At 44.7% G+C, this 20,090-nt stretch overlaps 2 protein-coding genes across 10 annotated transcripts in view; one reads left to right on the forward strand and one right to left on the reverse strand.

The window, feature by feature from the left end:
• The window catches only part of LCTL (lactase like), a 181,571-nt gene extending 165,160 nt beyond the window's left edge, over positions 1–16,411 (forward strand). For 2 of the 4 annotated variants that reach the window (XM_085644612.1, XM_085644613.1), the window contains exons 15-16: positions 14,231–14,275; positions 16,274–16,411. In XM_085644612.1, the coding sequence (XP_085500738.1) occupies positions 14,231–14,275; positions 16,274–16,389 (161 nt within the window). In that variant the 3' untranslated portion in view covers positions 16,390–16,411. The remainder of the gene's footprint in view (positions 1–14,230; positions 14,276–16,273) is intronic. The other 2 variants (XM_085644615.1, XM_085644614.1) reach the window with 2 other exon arrangements.
• The window catches only part of ZWILCH (zwilch kinetochore protein), a 479,149-nt gene continuing 474,974 nt past the window's right edge, over positions 15,916–20,090 (reverse strand). For all 6 annotated transcript variants that reach the window (XM_085644606.1, XM_085644607.1, XM_085644608.1 and 3 more), the window contains one exon: positions 15,916–16,458. The gene's annotated coding sequence lies outside the window, so the exon portion shown is untranslated. The remainder of the gene's footprint in view (positions 16,459–20,090) is intronic.

Below are 20,090 nucleotides of genomic sequence, written 5' to 3' on the forward strand. Positions count from 1 at the left end.
ACCCCTCACACCAATACTGTTGTGGCAGCTCAGCCCTGGTGGAGTGGGCCCACAGCCCTTCTTGGCCACTTCACAGTAGATTATGATAAAGAGGATTATGCACCTTTACATTGTTCTCTTTTCCAAAGCCTTCCATTTCTTTGCCCCAGAGAAATCCACAAAAAGCTGATCATTCATGCAATAGTCTTTTGTGAGGTCGATGTGATGATGAATCTCTTCTCTTTTGATCCATGCGGCAGAGGAACAAACTCTAACAGATTAATCATTGGCCATCATAGTATGGAGTCAAACTTTGGTAGAAAGTCCAACTTAGTCCTCAACACCAATTTGTTCGGAAAAGAAGGAGGTGTAGGGTGGGTGCAACAAAAATGCCTGTAGTTCATGCACTCCATTTGCTGACATAATTGGAATGAGGAAGAAACTCTTTAGAGCCAAGAGTCATGAAGCACTGTGCATTTAATTAAATGGCATGCACATGAGGATCATTAAGACCAGGTTCAGGTCCCATTGTGGCATAATAAATGGCTTGGGAGAAAGATACAAGTCAAACCTTTTAAGAAATGCATGACAACTTGAGGCAAACACATACAAAGGCTCAACAGATAGCCTATCAAAGTGCCTAGGACATCCTAAAAAACAGAACATCAAAAAGCCTGGCTTGAAGGGGACTGTGTATTAGGGTCCACACTCTGCAAAAAACTTGTCCAAGTGCACAGCCTTTGTGGAAGGCTGTCTAGCCACAAAGATCACATCGACCACCTCACAGTACTGCGACCAGCAAGTCAAAAACCTTCAGTTGTCCATGCTCAAGCCCAACGCTATTAGGTTTAGATTGAGGAGATCCAGATACAGAATTTTGCGCTATTGCTGAGACAGTTGGTCTTCCTGAAGTTGTAGCCTCATCAGAGGGCATGCTCACGGGCTCAGGAGCACTGGGTATTTCACACTCTTGGCCCAGTCTGGGCGATTAAGATAACTTGTTACTCGCCTGTCCTGAACTTCCTCAGAACTCTAGCCAGGGTTAACACCATTGGTTGAAGATGCATCTTGTCACCTTAAGATGGAGATGGCACTTGTGATCCACCAGCTGGCATCTGCTCAGCTTGTCTGCTCTGGCATTCAACAAACTGCTAGATGGTTGCCAACCAGAAAGATGTCCTGCAGGTCCAGCCACCTCCAGAGATGTAGGGTACAGGATCCAGGACCGCAATCTGCTCTGTATGTTGTACTACCACATGGTGATAGTGTTGCCTATGAGTACCTACATCCGCAGCCCGTTATCTGTAAGGAACGTTTTCAGAACCAGATAGATCGCTCAAAGCTTCAGAAAACTGAAATGGAGCTGGCTGTCTGCCAGAGGCTTCTTATTGCCATGTTCCCGACATGAGCCCCTCCACTCCGGCAGGAACACACCAGCAGTGGCCTCCCACAGGCCAGGGTGGTGCTGGTCTGCCACCGTATATGTTCAGACCCATCTCCTCCAACATCTGGATACTGTCAAGGCGTGCCCTGATGCTGGCTCCACTGAAATCTGAGAGTCCACTGCAGGGCCCCGCATATGCCATCTGGTATTCAGGACAAGGAGGATGTATGAAGCTAAGATTCCAAGAAGGATTAAAGGCATCCTCACTGAGACCCAGGATTGACGCCACAATCTCAGGATCATATTCAGAACGTCTTGGACTTGCTCCGTTAGTGGAAATGCCTTGAATGCCACTCTGGCCAGAACAATCCCAATGAAAGGAATTCTCTGCGTGTGTCACAGGTGAGACTTCGGCTCGTTGAAGGAAAACCTGAAGGATACCTTTAGCAGTCAGTCAAAGAGAGGGAATACTTGTAGTCCGCCCTTTGACGATGGACAATGACCAGTGCCATAACTTTAGTGGAGACCATTGGATCAAGGTGAGGCTGGAAGGTAACGGTAAACTAAGTGTTCCTGGCCCATCCTGAATTGTAGATAATGCCGGTGGGACTGCGGAACGCGTATATGAAAATAAGATGACAGGGAAACATCCAGTCTTCTGGGTCCAGAGCTGAAAGCACCTGAGCCAAGGTGAGCATTTTGAACTTGTCCTTCCTTAAAAAGATGGTCAATAGGCAGTGATTCAAGAAAGGCCTGAGGCTTCAGAACCAGAAGTACCACATCACGTTCCACCCCTACAGTGTGGAGCACCCCCTTCCTAGCACTTTTGGAAAACAGAAAAATGACCTTTTGTATCACTATTGTGGAGTGCTCCTCCAAAAATTGTTCGGTGCAGGAGTAAAATGGGTTGGGGAGGAAATGAAAGGCATGAAGTAGCCCCTTTTAATAATTTGTAAAACTTGACTTTTACCTGCCTTTTGTAACGAGCGTCTGCTCACCTATCCACCAAAGTCTACTGCAACAGTCCCTTCGAATCCGCTACAAGCTAGAAGTCACTGTGTCATTACTCTGGCTGTCAAACTAATGTCAAATATAAGTGTAGGTTCTCGGTTAGAGCTACAAAAGTTTGGAAAGGGCCTCTAGACAATATGTGATCTTATAGTAACTTGGCAAGCTTGAAACATCTGATCAAGGCCCATTTGTGCGAAATGCAGTGTTTAAGTCTTTAGTGTATAGATTATCATTCAGGGTAGGAGTGTGCTATATAAAAATTCTAAGAAATCCAGTCCTTCATTCATTCAGTCACTCACTGACTACAGCAATGGAGTGAAGAAACAGTGGAGCATCCTTTAAATGTGTTCAATGGAAGCTGAAACAGAAAACCCATGCACATAGGTAAGGACATGTTGATCCCAGCCTAAAGCCAGGTCATGGGGAAAGAGGGTGTTAGGAGCCTCAGCAGCCTCTGGAGGGACTGGGATGGAGAATGTATTGTATGCATAAAAATCCCATCCAGAATGTCAGTTCTGCCACACCCAATTCAGTGAAGCAATTTTAAAACCCCAGTGTGTGGAGGAAAAAAATGGCTGGAAGTTGTTTTAGATGGTTTTCTGCACACTCTTCAGAACACAGTCTCTAATGAATACTTAGCTTCAGCTTAGAAGCTTCAAGTGTACATCCCAATACAAAATGCACAATGAGCTTGTATCCCGGGATAAAAAAAGCTGAGGGTAAATTTGGACTCCACAGTATGAAGAAGACTATAGGTCTTGATTGATAATGCAGAACTAAAGGTGTGTGAAAAAGTTGTTTTTCAACCTGTGCAAAGTTCTCTGTTTGAGTTAGTCTCTCGTTTGCAAATACTAACTTTTGTTACCATCTTTCACTCACCACTAATGTAGTTCAGATTCCTGGTTTCTTCATAGAAAACAGTTGGGGTCTCACTCTGAGGACCATGGAAATACCAAATAGTACAATTACACACCTTCCTGTTTTACCCCAGGGTATTTTTATCTCCAGATTCGAAGTTAATCAAGTTTGGTATGAGGTATAACATTGAGTCTGGGCATGTACGGAGCTACAAAACTCTGAAAAAGTGGAAATGCACACAATCCTAAGTCAAATTGCAAGTAAACCATGATGAGGGCATTAGTATTCTTTTACTATTAATACCATTGTGTATGAAAAAACTAATCAAAGAGTGTATAAAAAAAATCTTAACACTCACCTTTGTGCATTGAAAAAGTTAAACTTGCAGAAAAATATTCTGTATACATTTTCCAGCTTCAATTTGTTCAAATAGAGTGACAATTATCTTGCAATCAGGATCCAACTGTGCTCAAGTGAAGGTAAACCCTGAAATCTCCCAATCTTCCCAAAGGATGAAAATGGACATGTTTCTTACATTCGCAAACGCTCATTCTGGTGGATACTTTAACTGCAGTTTCCTTACCGTTAGAATTTCTCCTAAGTGCCATAATGGATTCAGATGTTTTCCCAGCTGTGTTCCAGCACGCTGCTTGGTGGCGCTGCAGGTATGCGATGGCTTTGTACAACCCTGGAACTAACGGAGCAGAGCAGCATATCTTTAATTTGGGACCATTCAGTTGGGGGAAAAAATGACACCACAGAATGGAGAAGTGGGAGTGCGGCAAGGAATCTGCTGTTACATAGGGTATTCGCCAGAAAGGGCATTACCAAAGGTAGGTAACTTGTTCTTTTGATGAATACTTCTAACCGTAGAGTCCTCACCACAGATTCCAAGGCAGTACCTCACCAAGGTGAAGGGTCTATGGAGTGGGCTCAGGCAAAATGCCCTGCATGATTGAACGGTGATATGCCTTTCCTGTTGGACCTCACTGTGAAGTCAGTAGTGCTTTGTGAACGTGTGCATGGACACCCGAGTCGCCACCTAAGAGATGCCTGGAGCTCATTCACACGACAAGCTGAAGTCATTGCAATAAGTAAGACAGTTTTGAGAGTTGAGGAAGCAAGCAGCTGTGTATTGGCTTGAAGGGTCCAGCAAACACAATTAGGCAGAAAGGGCAGAAAAATAACCTTTAATAGTGTCCACTGCAAGGCATCGCTGTGCCAAAGACAAAACAAATAACAAAACATCTTGGCTTGCAAAGGGTCTCTTTTGCGGATACTACACCAGGCCATACATTTCTCCTGGCGCTGGCATAAATAGACATCATAGAAGGGCACCAGGCAGCCAGAATGACAGCCACAACTTTGGTTGGCAAATCAAATGCAGTCAACTGATGATGCTCAATCTCCACATGTGGAGGTGTAGATTGTATGGATTCAGGTGCAGAATCCTGCTCTACTGCTGTCAGAAGATCCTCCTGATTAGAGGACAGATGCTCAAACCCAGAAATTCCAGGTACCACACCCTCCTGGCCACATCTGAAGCCACCAGCATGACTTGGGAGTCATTCCTAATCGTCTTCACAACTTGGGGGAGTCCCATTCTCCACTGTATTCTGAATGCATCTCCTAGAGTGTGTCCTTGGGAATTCCAGCGCGCAGCAGTTTTGACACTGTGCGTTCTGGTGGCACAAAGATCCAGCCAGGATTCTCCCTACTATAGGAAGATGTCCTACGCCACCTCAGAGTCCAACAGCCATTCGTGATCTACCAGGCATCGCTTTCTGAGCTTGTTTGCCCTGGTGTTGAAAGATCCAGCCAGGTTGTTCCAAACAGGGAAATGCCCCGACACACCTGTCACACCTGAGGTGCAGTACCTTTTTAAAGGACCCCACTCCGCCCTACTTGCTGCAGTAACACCTGGCAGTGGTGGTGTTAGTGAAAACCTGTGCCAGCCTTCCCTTGATGGACAACAGGAAGACCTTCAGCACCAGGCGGATGGCCCAAAGCTCTAGGAGATTTATGTTGAGGCAGGTTTCTGCCAGAGACCAGAGCCCTCTGATCACCACCTCTCCCAGATGGCCTTCCCAGCCTGGCAGTGATGCACGAGTCACTCCCACCAACCTTGGGAAAGGGAGAGGGGCTAACACTGGTTAGATTGAATTTGAGCAGCCACCACTGCAGAACTTGTGCAGTCTTCTCCGAAACCTGAATGACGTCTACCAGGTTCCCTTGGTGCAGTTCCTACTGAGACATTAGATCCCACTGAAGTGCATGCACATGGCACGTGGCAGAGTGGACAAGCAGGATGATTGAGGCCAACAGACCAAGAAGTCTCAGAGCCACTTTCACTGAATCCTGGACCAATGCTGAACATCAGGATCATAGCCTGGACTCGTTGTGGCTGAGGAAAGGCCCTGAATGGCACCCCGTCCAAGACCACTCCTATATAGGGAAATATTTGTGAAGAAGTCAGGTGTGACTTTGGCACTTTGAATAACCCCCAACAATATCAGTGGCTCTCCACCGTCTGGAGGTGGTCTACAAATAACTGCGATGAGTCCGCCATCAACAGCCAGCGTTGAGGTAGGGTGAATCTGGTTTCCCCTATCTCCACAGATAAGCAGCGACTATCAACATCCTTTTCGAGAACACCCGAGGGGTGCTGGTAAGGCTGAAGGGAAGCATGGCAAACTGAAAATACTCTTGGTCGACCATAGACTGCAGTTAATGTTTGTGGGGTTGAAGAACGGTTACATGACAATACGACGAAGATAGGGCGAAGTCCTCCATCCTTCTTCAGCACGAGGAAATGGGAGTAACAACCTGCCTCTATTTTCGAGGCCTGCAGCCATCTTGATGGCTCCTTTGGACAGTAGAGTTTATACCTTTTGTAGTAAGATTGAGAACTGCTCTGATGTGGGCGGAAGCTGTTGTGGGTCAGAAAAAAAAAGTTTCTTGCTGGACAATCTGGAAGACTTATCTGTCATGTGATGAACAGCCACACAGAGAGAAAATGCCAAACCCTGCCCCTCCCTGAAGTGGTTGTTTGACTGTTGCTATGGGCAAGCTAAAGCTGCTGGAGGCGGATGCAACAGGGGAAGGGGATCAAAAATATCGGTGCCCCTGGTAACCTGGAGGGTTCAGTGTGTACTGTGGCCCTGCTTTGCTTAAACGGCTCCAACGTGCAATCAGCTTTGTCACTAAAAATGGCAGGATATATCAAAAGGCATATATTTAGAATGCTTGTGGCTATCCATGCATGGCGACAATGCACCACATTAGTGCCCATTGCTTGCCCCAAACAATCGTTCGTATCAATAACAGCCCAAATTATGTATTCTGCTGAATAGTTTGACCCTAGGAGGCCCTGAACTGTGGGACCAACAGAAAGATCACGCCATCCGTGGCCCACACGGCATGTGTATAATAGCCTAGTAGACAACTGCCATTGACCGACCTCAAGTCGGGGCTGGCTGAGGAGAACATCCGTTTCTCATATGCCTCAATCATTTTCGACTCCCTTTCGGATGGAGTCGTGGGGAATGAATTCGGATTCACGTTGCTGGAGGAAGTTTGGACCACCAAAGTTTAAGGTGTAGAATGCGGAGTAAGAAAATCAGAGTCACCAAGCCCCGGTTTATGGCATCTGACCACCTGACTGGTGGGCCAGAACAAGGTTTTGACCAAGTGCCTATGAGGATGTCAGAGCTTTGCTGAGCAGTAAAAAGGGTTCAGAAGAAGATGACTCAGGCTCTAGAACTACAGTAACTACGTTTGTTTTAACCTCAACTAAAGGAAGCTCTAAATCCAAAATCTCAGAAGCACATTTGATACCTATATCAAAGGAAGCACTCTATTCAGCTGGTGGCACAAGAGGGGAAACAATACTGTCAAGGTGAATTATTCAGCCCACTAGCCTCCTGTTAATCTATATATAAACTGTCATCCTCATAATGTGAAGGTAAATCATCCCCATCATCTAGCCACTCATCTCCAAGTGGAGGCTAACTGTGGTCAGAGTCTGAACCGAAAAGCTGCTGGAGCAACTGAGGGTGGCTTCTTGGTAGGTGAAGTGTATGTCGCTGGAGTGGAGTCAGCGTGCAACCTCTGTTGGGGTTGAGACTAATTTGGATCAGTATCAGACACTTGTATCTGTAGCAGTTCCACCTCTGGCGACGTTGGGACCTGCATCAACAAGAAGGGACCGGCTAAAGTCTTGTAGCTGGAATAAAAGTCAACACCAGAGTTGGTGCAGAACCGAAGCCAGGTTCCAAGGGTTCACACTGCACAGAGGATAAATCCGCTGACTATAACCCGACTGGATGCCTCTACAAATCCTTGAGGCCTGAAGGTGCACCAGAGGCAGCCACAAATGCCAAAAACATCCAGCATGTCCTCCCTAAAGGCCTCAACCTGGTGTGGTATCACCAATGGGCTGGGAAATTTTGAGCGCACTGGGATCAACAAAGGGATAACCACAAACATAACCTTCAGCAAGCTCAAATGCATAGTCGCCCAAACCTTGCAATACACATACAGCGCGTCTTTACAAATTCAAAACTGCCCCACATTGCAAATGTTGGCCACTTTTTCAGCTACCGATTTGCTAATGGGGATCCTTTTATTTTGGTGCCTGTGAAGATTTTCTGCCCCAGTCTAACCATGATGCCACCTAGTGCTGTGCAGAAGCACTACTGTGAAAACCTCTGAATCCAGTCTGGTGCCTAGGAGATATTTTAAAGGTGAGGGATCTGTGGCTAGAGATATCCATCAGAACGGAAGCTTTGCAGAACTTTGCTAGCCAAGAAAAGTTTCGGCTGGAATCCCCTATCTACACAACCAAGTAAAGGCTCACTTATTATTGCAGTCTCATTCGTCCACTGGCCTCACTACCTTAATAGTTTTTTTCCTACAAATATACCAAGGTATCACAGGTTGGTAAACAATGGTATGTAAACAGATAAAGCCGAAGAACTAAGATCATTATTAGCTGCTTTGGTCAGTACCATGCATTTATTCTTTTGTTCCAAGCCCCTTCCCCACCGTTCCTTCTTACACATCTGACTATGCACAAGCATAACAGACTCCAGCAAGGAAGTAACTTTGTCACTTGAATAAACTTAGCCAAAGATACTATCTGTCAGGTCTCGAAAACAGCATCCTACACATATCAACCATATACTTACGATTTACCCAAACTGTACATTTTGCAGATACTTCAATCAGAATGTGTTTCCAAAGCAACGCCAGGTGCACTTTATATCCCAACAGCGAGCACACCACATTTCGGTCACTGGAATACTACCATGCAGATAACGTATGAGAACCTGGCAGGCAAAGGACTGGTTCAGATGCCTCCTTGTTCAAAGCTGTTTACGTCATAAACAGTTCCCTACTGAAAAGTAGTAGCACAATCCAAATTTAATGCAGTCCCTCCTCACACCCAGTTCATTGAGGGTATGCTGTGCTTCAAAACAGCGATTTGAAAACAAAAACAGATTCACTGAAAATATGACAACTTTAACCCCTTCGACGCTCATGACGGAACGGTTCCGTCATGAGCGTCGGTTGAGCTGTGCTCATGACGGAACCGTTCCGTCATGACCACGCCCGCGCAAGCAGCGCTCAGCACAGCAGGGGAATCCGCCCCGCATGGAAGGGGTTAAGGAAAAAAAACTAATAATTATGGATCATGTCTATTTTCAGAATTATTTTATCACCTTTAGCCAACAGTGTTACAAATTATTGGGGGATAATATACATGCCACAAAGATATGACTAGATTGCTACCTGGTGAAGTCTTGTGTTAAAAGGTATTGTGAGCGAAGCAGTCAAGACAACTTTTACATTTCAGACAGGATGAGGTTTCCAATCTGGTGACAAGATTATCAACCTATCCCATTTAGTAGTGCAGTTTTTGAATACGTAGACACCCACAAAACATTTCTGTAGTCCTATCGCCAAAACACACAAGTGGCTCTCCATGCCACTGGAATCAAGCTATCCTGGCTGAAGAGGGGTGAAACCCCGAAACCGGTCCTAGGATGCTTGTTTTCAGTCCAGGGAGGACCTGGCTTGGCAGTTTGGACTGGACTGTTCCCATGAGGCACAGGGTCAAGACTGATTTGCATATGGCTGGGTCCAAACTGGAATGGCAGGGTGAGCAAAAAAACGATGGATTTAGGCCCAGATCTCTGTACTGGGGTGAATGTATGACATTGTTCTGCATTCTGTCCATCAACTGTTGTTTTTGCATTTGTCACCCCGAGTGGAACGGGTATGCTCAGACGTGAGTCCCGTGCTCTCCATGCCAATGGAATCAAGCTATCCTGGCTGAAGAGGGGTGAAACCCCGAAACCGGTCCTAGGATGCTTGTTTTCAGTCCAGGGAGGACCTGGCTTGGCAGTTTGGACTGGACTGTTCCCATGAGGCACAGGGTCAAGACTGATTTGCATATGGCTGGGTCCAAACTGGAATGGCAGGGTGAGCAAAAAAACGATGGATTTAGGCCCAGATCTCTGTACTGGGGTGAATGTATGACATTGTTCTGCATTCTGTCCATCAACTGTTGTTTTTGCATTTGTCACCCCGAGTGGTCCGGGTATGCTCAGACGTGAGTCCTGTGCTCTCCATGCCACTGGAATCAAGCTACCCTGGCTGAAGAGGGGTGAAACCCCGAAACCGGTCCTAGGATGCTTGTTTCCAGTCCAGGGAGGACCTGGCTTGGCAGTTCGGGCTGGACTGTTCCCATGAGGCACAGAGTCAAGACTGATTTGCATATGGCTGGGTCCGAACTGGAATGGCATGGTGAGCAAAAAAACGATGGATTTAGACCCAGATCTCTGTACTGGGGTGAATGTATGACATTGTTCTGCATTCTGTCCATCAACTGTTGTTTTTGCATTTGTCCCATCACCAAAACCTGAAAGCCTGACTATTTATTTTAGTAAGAAACAAGTGACTAAGTTGCTCCTGATACTGTAAAATCTCTCGGACTGGAGCCAAATGACGCAACCAGAACAATGATTTGCTTTTTAAATGCACCTTGGCATATTGCTTCCTGCCTGCTTGAATAATTGGAAAATGTACTTCCTAAAGGCAGATGTGGAACTGCTCAGGAATCATGCACTCATCCTGAAACATCTAGCGAGGCTAAGTGGGATGAAGTATCCAAAGCTTCATGTTGAGAAAGAAAGCTCTCCCAGATAGGACTACACCTCCCGTAACTACAATAGACAATAGGCCATGAAACAAGCTCAGGATGATGAGAAGAGCAAAAAGGATTATTTGGAAAGAGATTCTCTGAAATACATGCTGCACCTTAGACAGATTAATGTAAGTGTATACAGGAACTTTCCAAGAGCATCTCTAGGTGTACGCCTTTCACCCACACGGGCTCTGGAAGTCTGTTGAGTTGCACGTTTGAGTTTAATTAATCTACTAGGTGGGAAGATGCAAAAGATCGTTTATAATAACACATCTACGATATGAGGTCCTCCCTAGCGTTTGTCACATATATTTCTACTGCTGTGTAGTCTACAAACGTTAGCAGTTCCTTTCATCAAATGGATTGAACAAAGGCCTTTAAATAGTTGTGAGCCTGAACGCATTATAACTGGAAGGCCAGTAGTCAAACCATAGATGTGACTAGTCAAGTCACCCACGCTGGGTAACCCACAGTAAAGCCAGTATTTGGATCCAGAGGTATAAGGCTTACAATACCAACTCTATGGTCTTCCCATTTCAGCAGCCTCAAGCTGCAGGAGGTAGAGAGGCAGGCTGAACTGCATGGAAGGAGGGGTCAGACAGATTTTTTCTGACTGATACTACGACAAAGCTCTGCAACAGCTCCCCTCCCCCGCCCCAAAAAGTTACAAATTTAGAACCACAAATGGATTGAGACAGAACTGCTTACCCACATTCCAAGGCAGGGTGCATGCTCACTCTTTCGTTTGCACAAATTAGCAGCTCCACACCTAGGAGAGGCTGACTCAGTGCCACATTACAGCAGTGGAAGACATACAATTGATGGACGGAATGCACAACAAATCAAAACATTCACCCCCAGTCAAGAGATCTGGGTTAAATCCATCATTCTTTTGATCACCATGCCACCCCAGTTTAGACCTGAACATGTGCAAATCAGTCTTGACCCTGTGCCTCATGGGAACAGTCCAGCACGAACTGCCAAGCCAGGTCCTCCCTGGCCCGGAAACAAGCATCCTAGGACCGGTTTCGGGGTTTCATCCCTCATCAGCCAGGATAGCTTGATTCCAGTGGCACAGTGAGCCCAGGACCCACGTCTGGGCATACCTGGCGCACAAAGGGTGAGAAAGCAAAAGACACACAATTGATGGACGGAATGCAGAACAAATCAAAACATTCACCCCCAGTCAAGAGATCTGGGTTAAATCCATTATCAGCAGTGGGGAATGATCTTCATGCACAGTTAAAGAGTAGGACTCGGCCCAACAATCTCTGGAGCAAGTGTTTGGTTCCTAGAAGGCCATCAACTTCTGGATGTTTGATGCTTCTTTCCTGGGTCTTCCCAACTAAATCCAGTCAAACAAACTTTCAGTTACTGGCAAAAAACAATCATGCTACCAGGTAATTACCAAAACCCAATAGTTACTTGCTCAGGGTAACTGAAGGTGGCTTTCAGACTGGATGCTTCATGGACTAAATGGCAGAACAGGAACTTGGTACCATGCAAAGTTTCAGAGTCACCATAGTCACCCTCCGTGAATGCAGTGCCTATAACCAAAATACAAATGCCTCTTGCAGAATAGAGGCACACTTACTCTGCATGAACACTAGATGGTATTTCTAGGGATGACAGCACACAAAGCCTAGGTGTGAACATATGTCAGCTCCCCCAAACAATAACAGATGCTCTCAAGAACAGCTATTGCAAACAGCAAGTAACACAATGTACCTGGTGGTAAATCAGAAAGGTGTGGAATAGGTTACCCGAGCTAAATCGAGGATGGTACAAAATAAGACAACGGAAAAACATTCTGTGAATGACTAAGTAAAGATCCCTGCGCAGCACATCAGTAAGGACAACAGAAAATATTTGGAACTACATGGGCTGGTTGAATAAAAGGAACTGGTGAGGGTACGGAGCCATGTGGGGAAAGGGACACAGCATGTACAACACCCTCACATGCGTGGTAGTAGTCGCCTAAGACCCTATTTTACATCTAAAGAAACAGTTTCCAGTGCTGCCACTCGTTAAGCTGGTATCGACAGGTATTTCACTGGTAGAAGCAAAGAGACATGATGGTTGTATCCTCTTTAGATTAGTCAAAGGATATCAATGAGGCACAGACCCTGGCGCAACATCGTGGAATTCCCGGGAAAAAAGACCCACAAGGGAGCTGGTGAATGTGGGTCACCTAATTGTCCAAAAATAAGTGGTCAAGAGAATTTAACTTTGCTTATTGGGACAATAGGGCATCACAAACTAACAGGAAGAATCGGTGGTCCAAACTCTGAAATGGGAATCCCAGGGCAGAGAACAACAGGTCCACACCTCTCCCAGGGTAATGTCTCTTGCATCTGTGATGCAGAGGTCTGTCTATCGACTGAACAGAACCTCTGTGCTCTTTACCAGGAGCAACAAACCATTCTGGATTTATTGCAAGTAGCAGTTCATATCACCTCATCTTTACAGGGAACACAGAAGAGGGAGAAATATTAGTGTGTGACCTTCACAGTTGAGCAAGGATGAGGTTTCTGTCCTGCCTCTGCCCTACACGCTTCCTGAAGTGAGATACTTGCTGCCCAGCAATGCCAATCCTTAGCATGAGTTTGGTGATCTTGACTACTTAATGAAGAGATCACATTATGGTGCCTTCTGGGTGGCCGTTAGTATAAACAGTATTAAGGTACTGATGCATACAGTAACTGTATGATAAGGCTAAGCTCAGTATGGATGTTGGCTGTGGTACCTCTGGATTGTCACAGAGTAAATTATACAGGAGACAACATAGAGTTTTCCCCAGTAATAGGAGTATAAAGCACCATAATATTTCACCAAGTAAACTGAATTGTCTTCTACTGTCCTCGTTACTCCTTTGTCACCTAAAAGGCTAGAGCAGGCCGAAGATCAGCATACTCAGATGCAACCCCTGATGTGACCAAGTAAGATCTGGAAAGCGGAAACAGACCAAAGCTATTGCCTTTCATAATAAAGTCAAAAGAGAACACGTTTTCCCACAACAGTTCTGTACAGTAGTGCAGGAAAGATCTGAAAGCAATTAAAAAAGCAGTGCCTATGGGGATTTGCAACAGGATCTGAACTCCATATTGGAGGCCAAGCAGAAGCTTGGAGCCAAGCCATACTCTTCTTAAAGATGAAGAACATGCATAGGAAGAGGGTCTGGGAAGCAAACGTAATCGCAGCACATGAAAGAGAAATGTGATGCTTTGTAAGTCACCCCTATCAAGAGAAGAGTAAGACTCGAAACAAAAAACAGAGAAAACCAATATAAGGGTAGCTGGATACTCTAATGATAGTTAAAAAAATAATTTTCTCAGGAAGAGTTTAAATTCATTATTATCAGACAATATAACAACTGTGACTCTATAGTTTTCATGTTGCAGGCTCTTTATTCTGTAGAAGTGCATATCTATTATCGTTATGGGCTTTGCTGCTGCCTCTGTCGAATAGTTGGTACTCATAACCCAAATACATCAGTCTTACTGCAGCCTTATTTTTAAATAAAATATCCCAAAGGAAGGAAGACTTACACAGTTGCCACGATTGCCTGCACAAGATAGAACATTCATTTAGCTAAGATTCACTTATATAGCCAGCTCTTTATTTTCCTAGATAGTATAAGAGTGCTCAAAAGTGTGATTCTGGGGTGGTGGTGTTTGGGCATCTGCACATGTAGTGCAGTGCTCAAAGGGGTAGGGGGGTGCTTAATCTGTCGGAAGTCTACATATCCTTATGACCATTTTTCTTCATTTTTCTTTCTTGAAAATCAGAGGAACAGCGGAACACTGCTGCTAACATTCTGAGGCTAATACATGGTAAGCACTGCCTTGACACCCTTTGAGCACTGACATGGTTTTTTCCTCAAGAGTTTTTTAGACCAGGGTAAATATGTAACTGTTCTTACATCTGTGTTAAGAGCCCAAACAAGGCACAGAGTAGGACAATCACTTTCATGCAGCAGCGCCACTCTGAGCGGTTTCATGGAGGTTGGATAACTTGTTGCAGGAGGCTCCACTAGCTAAAAAGTCCACGTGGCATCCAACCAATATGCGCAAAGCTCATTGGGCGTTAAATTAACCGGTCATTAAGACTGGAACATTCTTAACAGGGCATAAAAGAAATAGGACAATGTGTTTTAATCTCTCCCAGCACAAGATGTGGCTGAGTGGAACCAGGAGACACAAGTGCTAAACCTGGTTCCTCACTTGACACAATTGTGCGATTCAAACTTAAAATGAACATTTTGAACACGATCTGATCTGTGTGCAGCCATTTTCATGGGAGATAAAACTTCCAGCTACTCCTACAGAGATTTCATCAGTACCACTGGCATTAGATGTATCTCTGGGAAGGAATCCATGGCATTAAGTGAAGTACAAGGTCAACAAACAGATATCTAGGTTTATTAATCCGTTTTAACGGGATTAGTATAACTTCCGAAAAAATGCTTCAGAATAAGTAAAACTATTTTATCATGCCAACATCCAGCAATTTGTTTCTGTATATCCTTAATCACTTCTGAACCCCAAAATAATGTCTTCCAAGTCTAAAGGGAGATAAAGAATATGCTAAAAATCCAACAGGTTGAATCAAGTATTTGTTCTATAACAGAACTTGGTGTGATTCCCAAACACACTACTGTCTCCTACATAATGCGTGTATGTCTCAGTTCTATCACCAAGTGTTTCTATGCAAGTTCACCAAGATCTAAGATAAACACTGGCTTCGTCTTTCTGTACTACTAAATGCTTAAAGGATGGTCCCCAGACCTGTCTATTCTTCTATCTCACTTCATTTCTGCATTCAGGATAGCAGATACCCAACCATATCTATCCATTCCATCTCACTGTATAGAATAAAAGCATTTCTGGCACTGTACAACACTGCATGAATAAAGAAGCGCTCCAGACGTTTATATTCTTTTATCTCAGGACATTACTGCTTGGCAGAAAGAATATATCCCTTCAATCTGACACTACTCACCAGTTTTCTACGCTTGTTCATCAAAGTCTAAGATAAACCCTGACCCCCTATTTTTGCATCAATGTATGTTATAGAGAGCATCCCACGACATTTCTATTTATAGGTTTCACTTTAACACTGCACACAAGAAAGATCAACAAGCACTCTTATCCCGTTCATCGCCTCAATCCAGGGTAAAGGGTCAGCACCAAGAAACTAGCACACTCTCACGCTGACCTCATTGTATTGCTACAGGGGAGAAAAACAACCACACGCATGTCTACCCTTCATCTCACTGCAGCAGACATTTCTACTCAATACATCTTACTAGAAACTGTGTCTGACTCCGGTCCACACAGTGAAGCAAGGAGAGTTGATTGGATCGGTCTTAGGACACCAGGTAGTAAAAGTGAGTCAAGGGGAGTACAATTAACACAGTGGCATTAGTGCAAGCAAGACTTCTTGGCACACCAGAAAAATAAGACACAGGATCTATAAAGCAATGACTTGTGCATTTATTTTACAACTGGTCCTAGAAAAGCTTTCAGTGCTCACATTCGGGCACAGGGAGGGCAGCGATAGACTGGTGTGTTGTGAAATTGTGAGAATACCACTTCTGACAACACTGGGGCCTGGGAAGCTCTAATCTCACTCCGCCACAGCCCGACTGGCCTGTGCAGGCTAATCACTTCCCGAGAGCCCAGTCCAACCCTGAAGGAGGGAGATCCACCACTGTTTGAACGAGGCACCTTCTAGTTATCATGGCATCCGATTTTCACTTGAAGCATATGTGCAAGATGCAATAAGCCACAGGTTGGCCTGGCTCACTGCTGTGTCTTTTTCAATTTCAGATCCTCTGGCTAGCCATATGGAAATGGTGACCGAGATTGTAGTGCCCACAGTTTTTACTCTCTGCATCCTCCTCAGTGCTGTGCTCCTCATGTTCCTGCTGCGCCGGCAGAGCTGAACGGAGGCGCTGTATCTTCACGGAGAGACCTATTCCATCCGGGCCCCCTCCTCATCCTCAAAGCGGTCACTGCAGATGGAAAGAAACACAGTCCGGTCAGAACTCTTAAGGGTTTTGCTTCTTTACACTACTCCACCCTGAGCATGGGACACAAGGCAGCAAAAGTGTCTGCAACAAGTAGACTTGGAGCATCGCATCATCAAAAATGCAAAATAATATAATAATGTTGTTTTTAGATTTCAAATATGTCAAACTGCTGCAACTAGAAAAAGACTTTCACAATTTATTAAAACAACACAGAGTACAATGCATTTATTTAAAAAACTAAATAAATAAAATAGTTTCAAAAAGTTGCTGGTTTAGTCTTTATCAAAATCAGTGAAGGCTTTTTGATGTCATCAAAGGTGCATAGCAGGCTGGTAATACTATGTTGAATGGCAACAATGATGTCCACTTGCCACAAGAAGAGAACATATTTCGCTTAACCTTGCCAGAGAGGTTTACATTTGAAAAGTCGATTTAGAGAAAAACGTGTAAATAAAAATTGTAAACTCAAAATGAAGGTAAAATGTTCAAAGTAATAAAAAAGATATTTTTTTAAAGGTTGTGAAAGCTTCACCAAACGTATTTATCTCTAACAGTAAGCACTAAGGGCCTAATTAAAATGTCGGTCCGCTGGTCTGAGGTTTTCCGACCGTCATTATAGGTTTAAAGTCCGACCGCCATATTATGATGACGGCGGTTGGAGTTTAAACTGGCCGGGAAATCCGACGGACTCAAGGAACCAGTTGGCCAGTCAGAAAGGCATCATAATCCCTTGAGGACGCCGTTTCCGCCGTCGGGATTATGATGTCGGTTTTGGACAGCCAATCCATGTTGGCCTTTACTGCATGGGTTGGCTGTCGAAAACCGACATTGGGGGCACTGGGCCAAATGCGGAGGGCCGGGGGGAAGCATCCATGCACCATGTGGCAGGCACCATAAATTGCCTGCCACAAGGTGCAGGGATGTTTGGAAATGCCAATTTTTCTATGGAAGCTTATTCTGCAGGCGTTTTCCAAACAACCCCGCACCATAAGGTGCCTGCCACAAGGGGCAGCGATGTTTGGAAACATCCATTTTTCTATGGGAGCTTATTCTGCAGGTGTTTTCTGCTCGCCACACAAGCTCCCATAGAAAAATATATGTTTCCGGCTGCACTGTGTGCAGTCGCATCCAAATGATGCTGTCAGAACCGCCCAACTGAGGTAGGTCGGTTCCAATTCTGCAACGACGCCTGCCCGACATCGTAATCAGGACCTATGTGCAATTAAAGTCTAGAAAATATTTAAAGGTGGCTACCAAGTTAGTAGGACAGAAGATGGATGTGAATAGGTTGAGTGAGGCAGGCATGAAAAGAACAGTGCAGCACAAAGAAAGCTGGTATACCTGCTCGAGAGAAACATGCATTGGCAAAGGCAACGGGTCTCACCTTTGGGACCGATGGCTTTGCCAATGTTTTTTGATGATGCTAGACAGCATCGCCGATACTGTACAGCATGGTGGAAGAAATAAAAATGTGCAATGATGCAGCCATGTCATTTTGTATGGTGCCTACAAAATAAGGTGAGCACATTTACTTCTTTTTATATATTGATCTAAAAAAGGTATTGCAAACAGTTTTTTCCCCCGCAATCGAGGTCTGTTGGAGGGAGCAACAGACGGCGGGGGAAGAACCCGGAAAAGAGCAACACAGTGGCATAGGGAGAAGCACACAGATGAGAGAGCAACACAGAGAGGCCAGATAAGCTCCTGGCAAGAGAGAGTAACTTGGAGAGCGGGGTTTAGTGAAGCACATGGACGGGACAGGAACACTGGCATGGGTGATGGCGAGAGAAACGCCCGGGAGAGAGACAGCAATGTGAAGGTCGGGGGGAGCCACCAGGGCAAAAGAGAGCAATATGGCGCACAGGGTGGGGATGGTGGAGGGGGAGCGCACAAGGGAAACTGCGGGAAAACATGCATTCACATGTCGTTCTTAAGCTAAAAGAAAAAAATCGTTTGGTAAAACTCAGCCGTGGAAGCTATAAAAGCCAGCCAATAAGAGAGATGTTAAAACTAAAAAGGCTATGTTCCAGGGGAGAGACAATAGAAGCTGCAAGTCAGAAAGCCATTGAATAAGAGGCACGCAAAGGAGTGACAAAGCCATCCAATGGCAAGGGGCGAGCTAGGTGCCCAGGCAAGCCCACAATAGGTATTTTGCAACCAGACAGCTGAGCTGTATGATATGCGTAACCTAAAAGTGAAAAGGGGTGGGTAAAAACCTGCAGCACATCAGGAGTCGTAAAGGAGAATACAAAGGAGGCGGGTATGAGATGCCTCAGACTGCAAGCGAAATGGGATACTCCCCTGCAATATAAAAATAAAGTAGGGTAAAAATACAGAGCACCTGCAGTGGGGACAAGTCCTGGAGATGAGGAAGAAGGGATAAAAAGGAAGAAGAGAGGAGTCCTTCAAGCACAATTCTAAGTGAGGAAAAGGCAATATTTTTTAAACGATATACACATTATAACAAAATTTGCCAATTATCTCAATATCATTAAGTATATTTTTTGCTCTATTCAGTGTGGGATATTGTAATATTGCATACATTAGCCAGATATCACATGCATCAGATCTAGTGAGGAAAGCACTTTTCAAAAGTGTATGTCACATAGAACGCGCCACACTCAGAATGGACATTGTGGGCCATTCATAAAGATTCTTGGAAATGTGAGTACCTTATTGTGGGTACAATTTAGGCTTAAGTGTATGTGTCATTTAATCACTTTTATTAACTCATGCATTTTGTGGAGTTACAGAAGTATAATAAAGTAATAACTTTCTCAATCATAATTCGAGTTCCTGCTCTTTTCTCCTTCAGAACTGGCTGGGAATTGTCTGTGGAGGAAGACAGGCCCAGAACAAACTTCTACCAAAACATATCACTTTGAAAATGTAGCTACCATCGATGCATTGGTGTGTAAGCCCTTTAACCTACCCAGGTATCCTCTCCACAATACCTAGTTGCTAGTACTTAGTTCCAATATGTTGTTCTTAGTCACAAGATTTTAGCATGGAATCTACAAATTGAGTAGATGGATGGGATTTAATGAAGGAAGGATAGAAAAGCTTAAGAATACCACAATCCCCATAAAGATTAATTTTTCTTACTTACTGTCGCCAACCACTACCCCTTTCCCAACTGGTTGGGAATCTTATTTTAAATTTCATAGAGGAGGGACAGGGGAGACAACATAAGCCTGTCTTGGTTTCGAGTAAACACACTGTGCAGAAGACGCACAAAGAAAGGCTTGCAACAAAAGCGGGGGAGCGTCAATGTTGCGGTCTTACAGATATCCGCAATGAGAACATGAGTTTGAAAATCCATGTCCAGACGGAGCCACAAAAGGATAGCATCCTCGCATTGAAGGAAGGGACAATGCAAAGCACCTTGTCCTTGTGGAAGACAGTGAAAGGCATGTCAGTTAAAAAAACAAAAATGCGAAACTCACTGCCTTTTCTGGCAGAAATGATAACTCCAAAGAAAACCGTCCTCCAAGTTAACTAATGTATGTCAGGAGCCTGTGGGTTCTAATGGGTCATTCATAACCGAAGCAAGGCCAAGATTAAAATCCCCACTCTGGAGCAGATGGCCAGGTGAAAGATTGCCAAAATAATGC

The sequence above is a fragment of the Triturus cristatus genome, chromosome 3_1 (genome assembly GCF_964204655.1).
Source record: "Triturus cristatus chromosome 3_1, aTriCri1.1, whole genome shotgun sequence".
Classification (NCBI taxonomy): domain Eukaryota; kingdom Metazoa; phylum Chordata; class Amphibia; order Caudata; family Salamandridae; genus Triturus; species Triturus cristatus.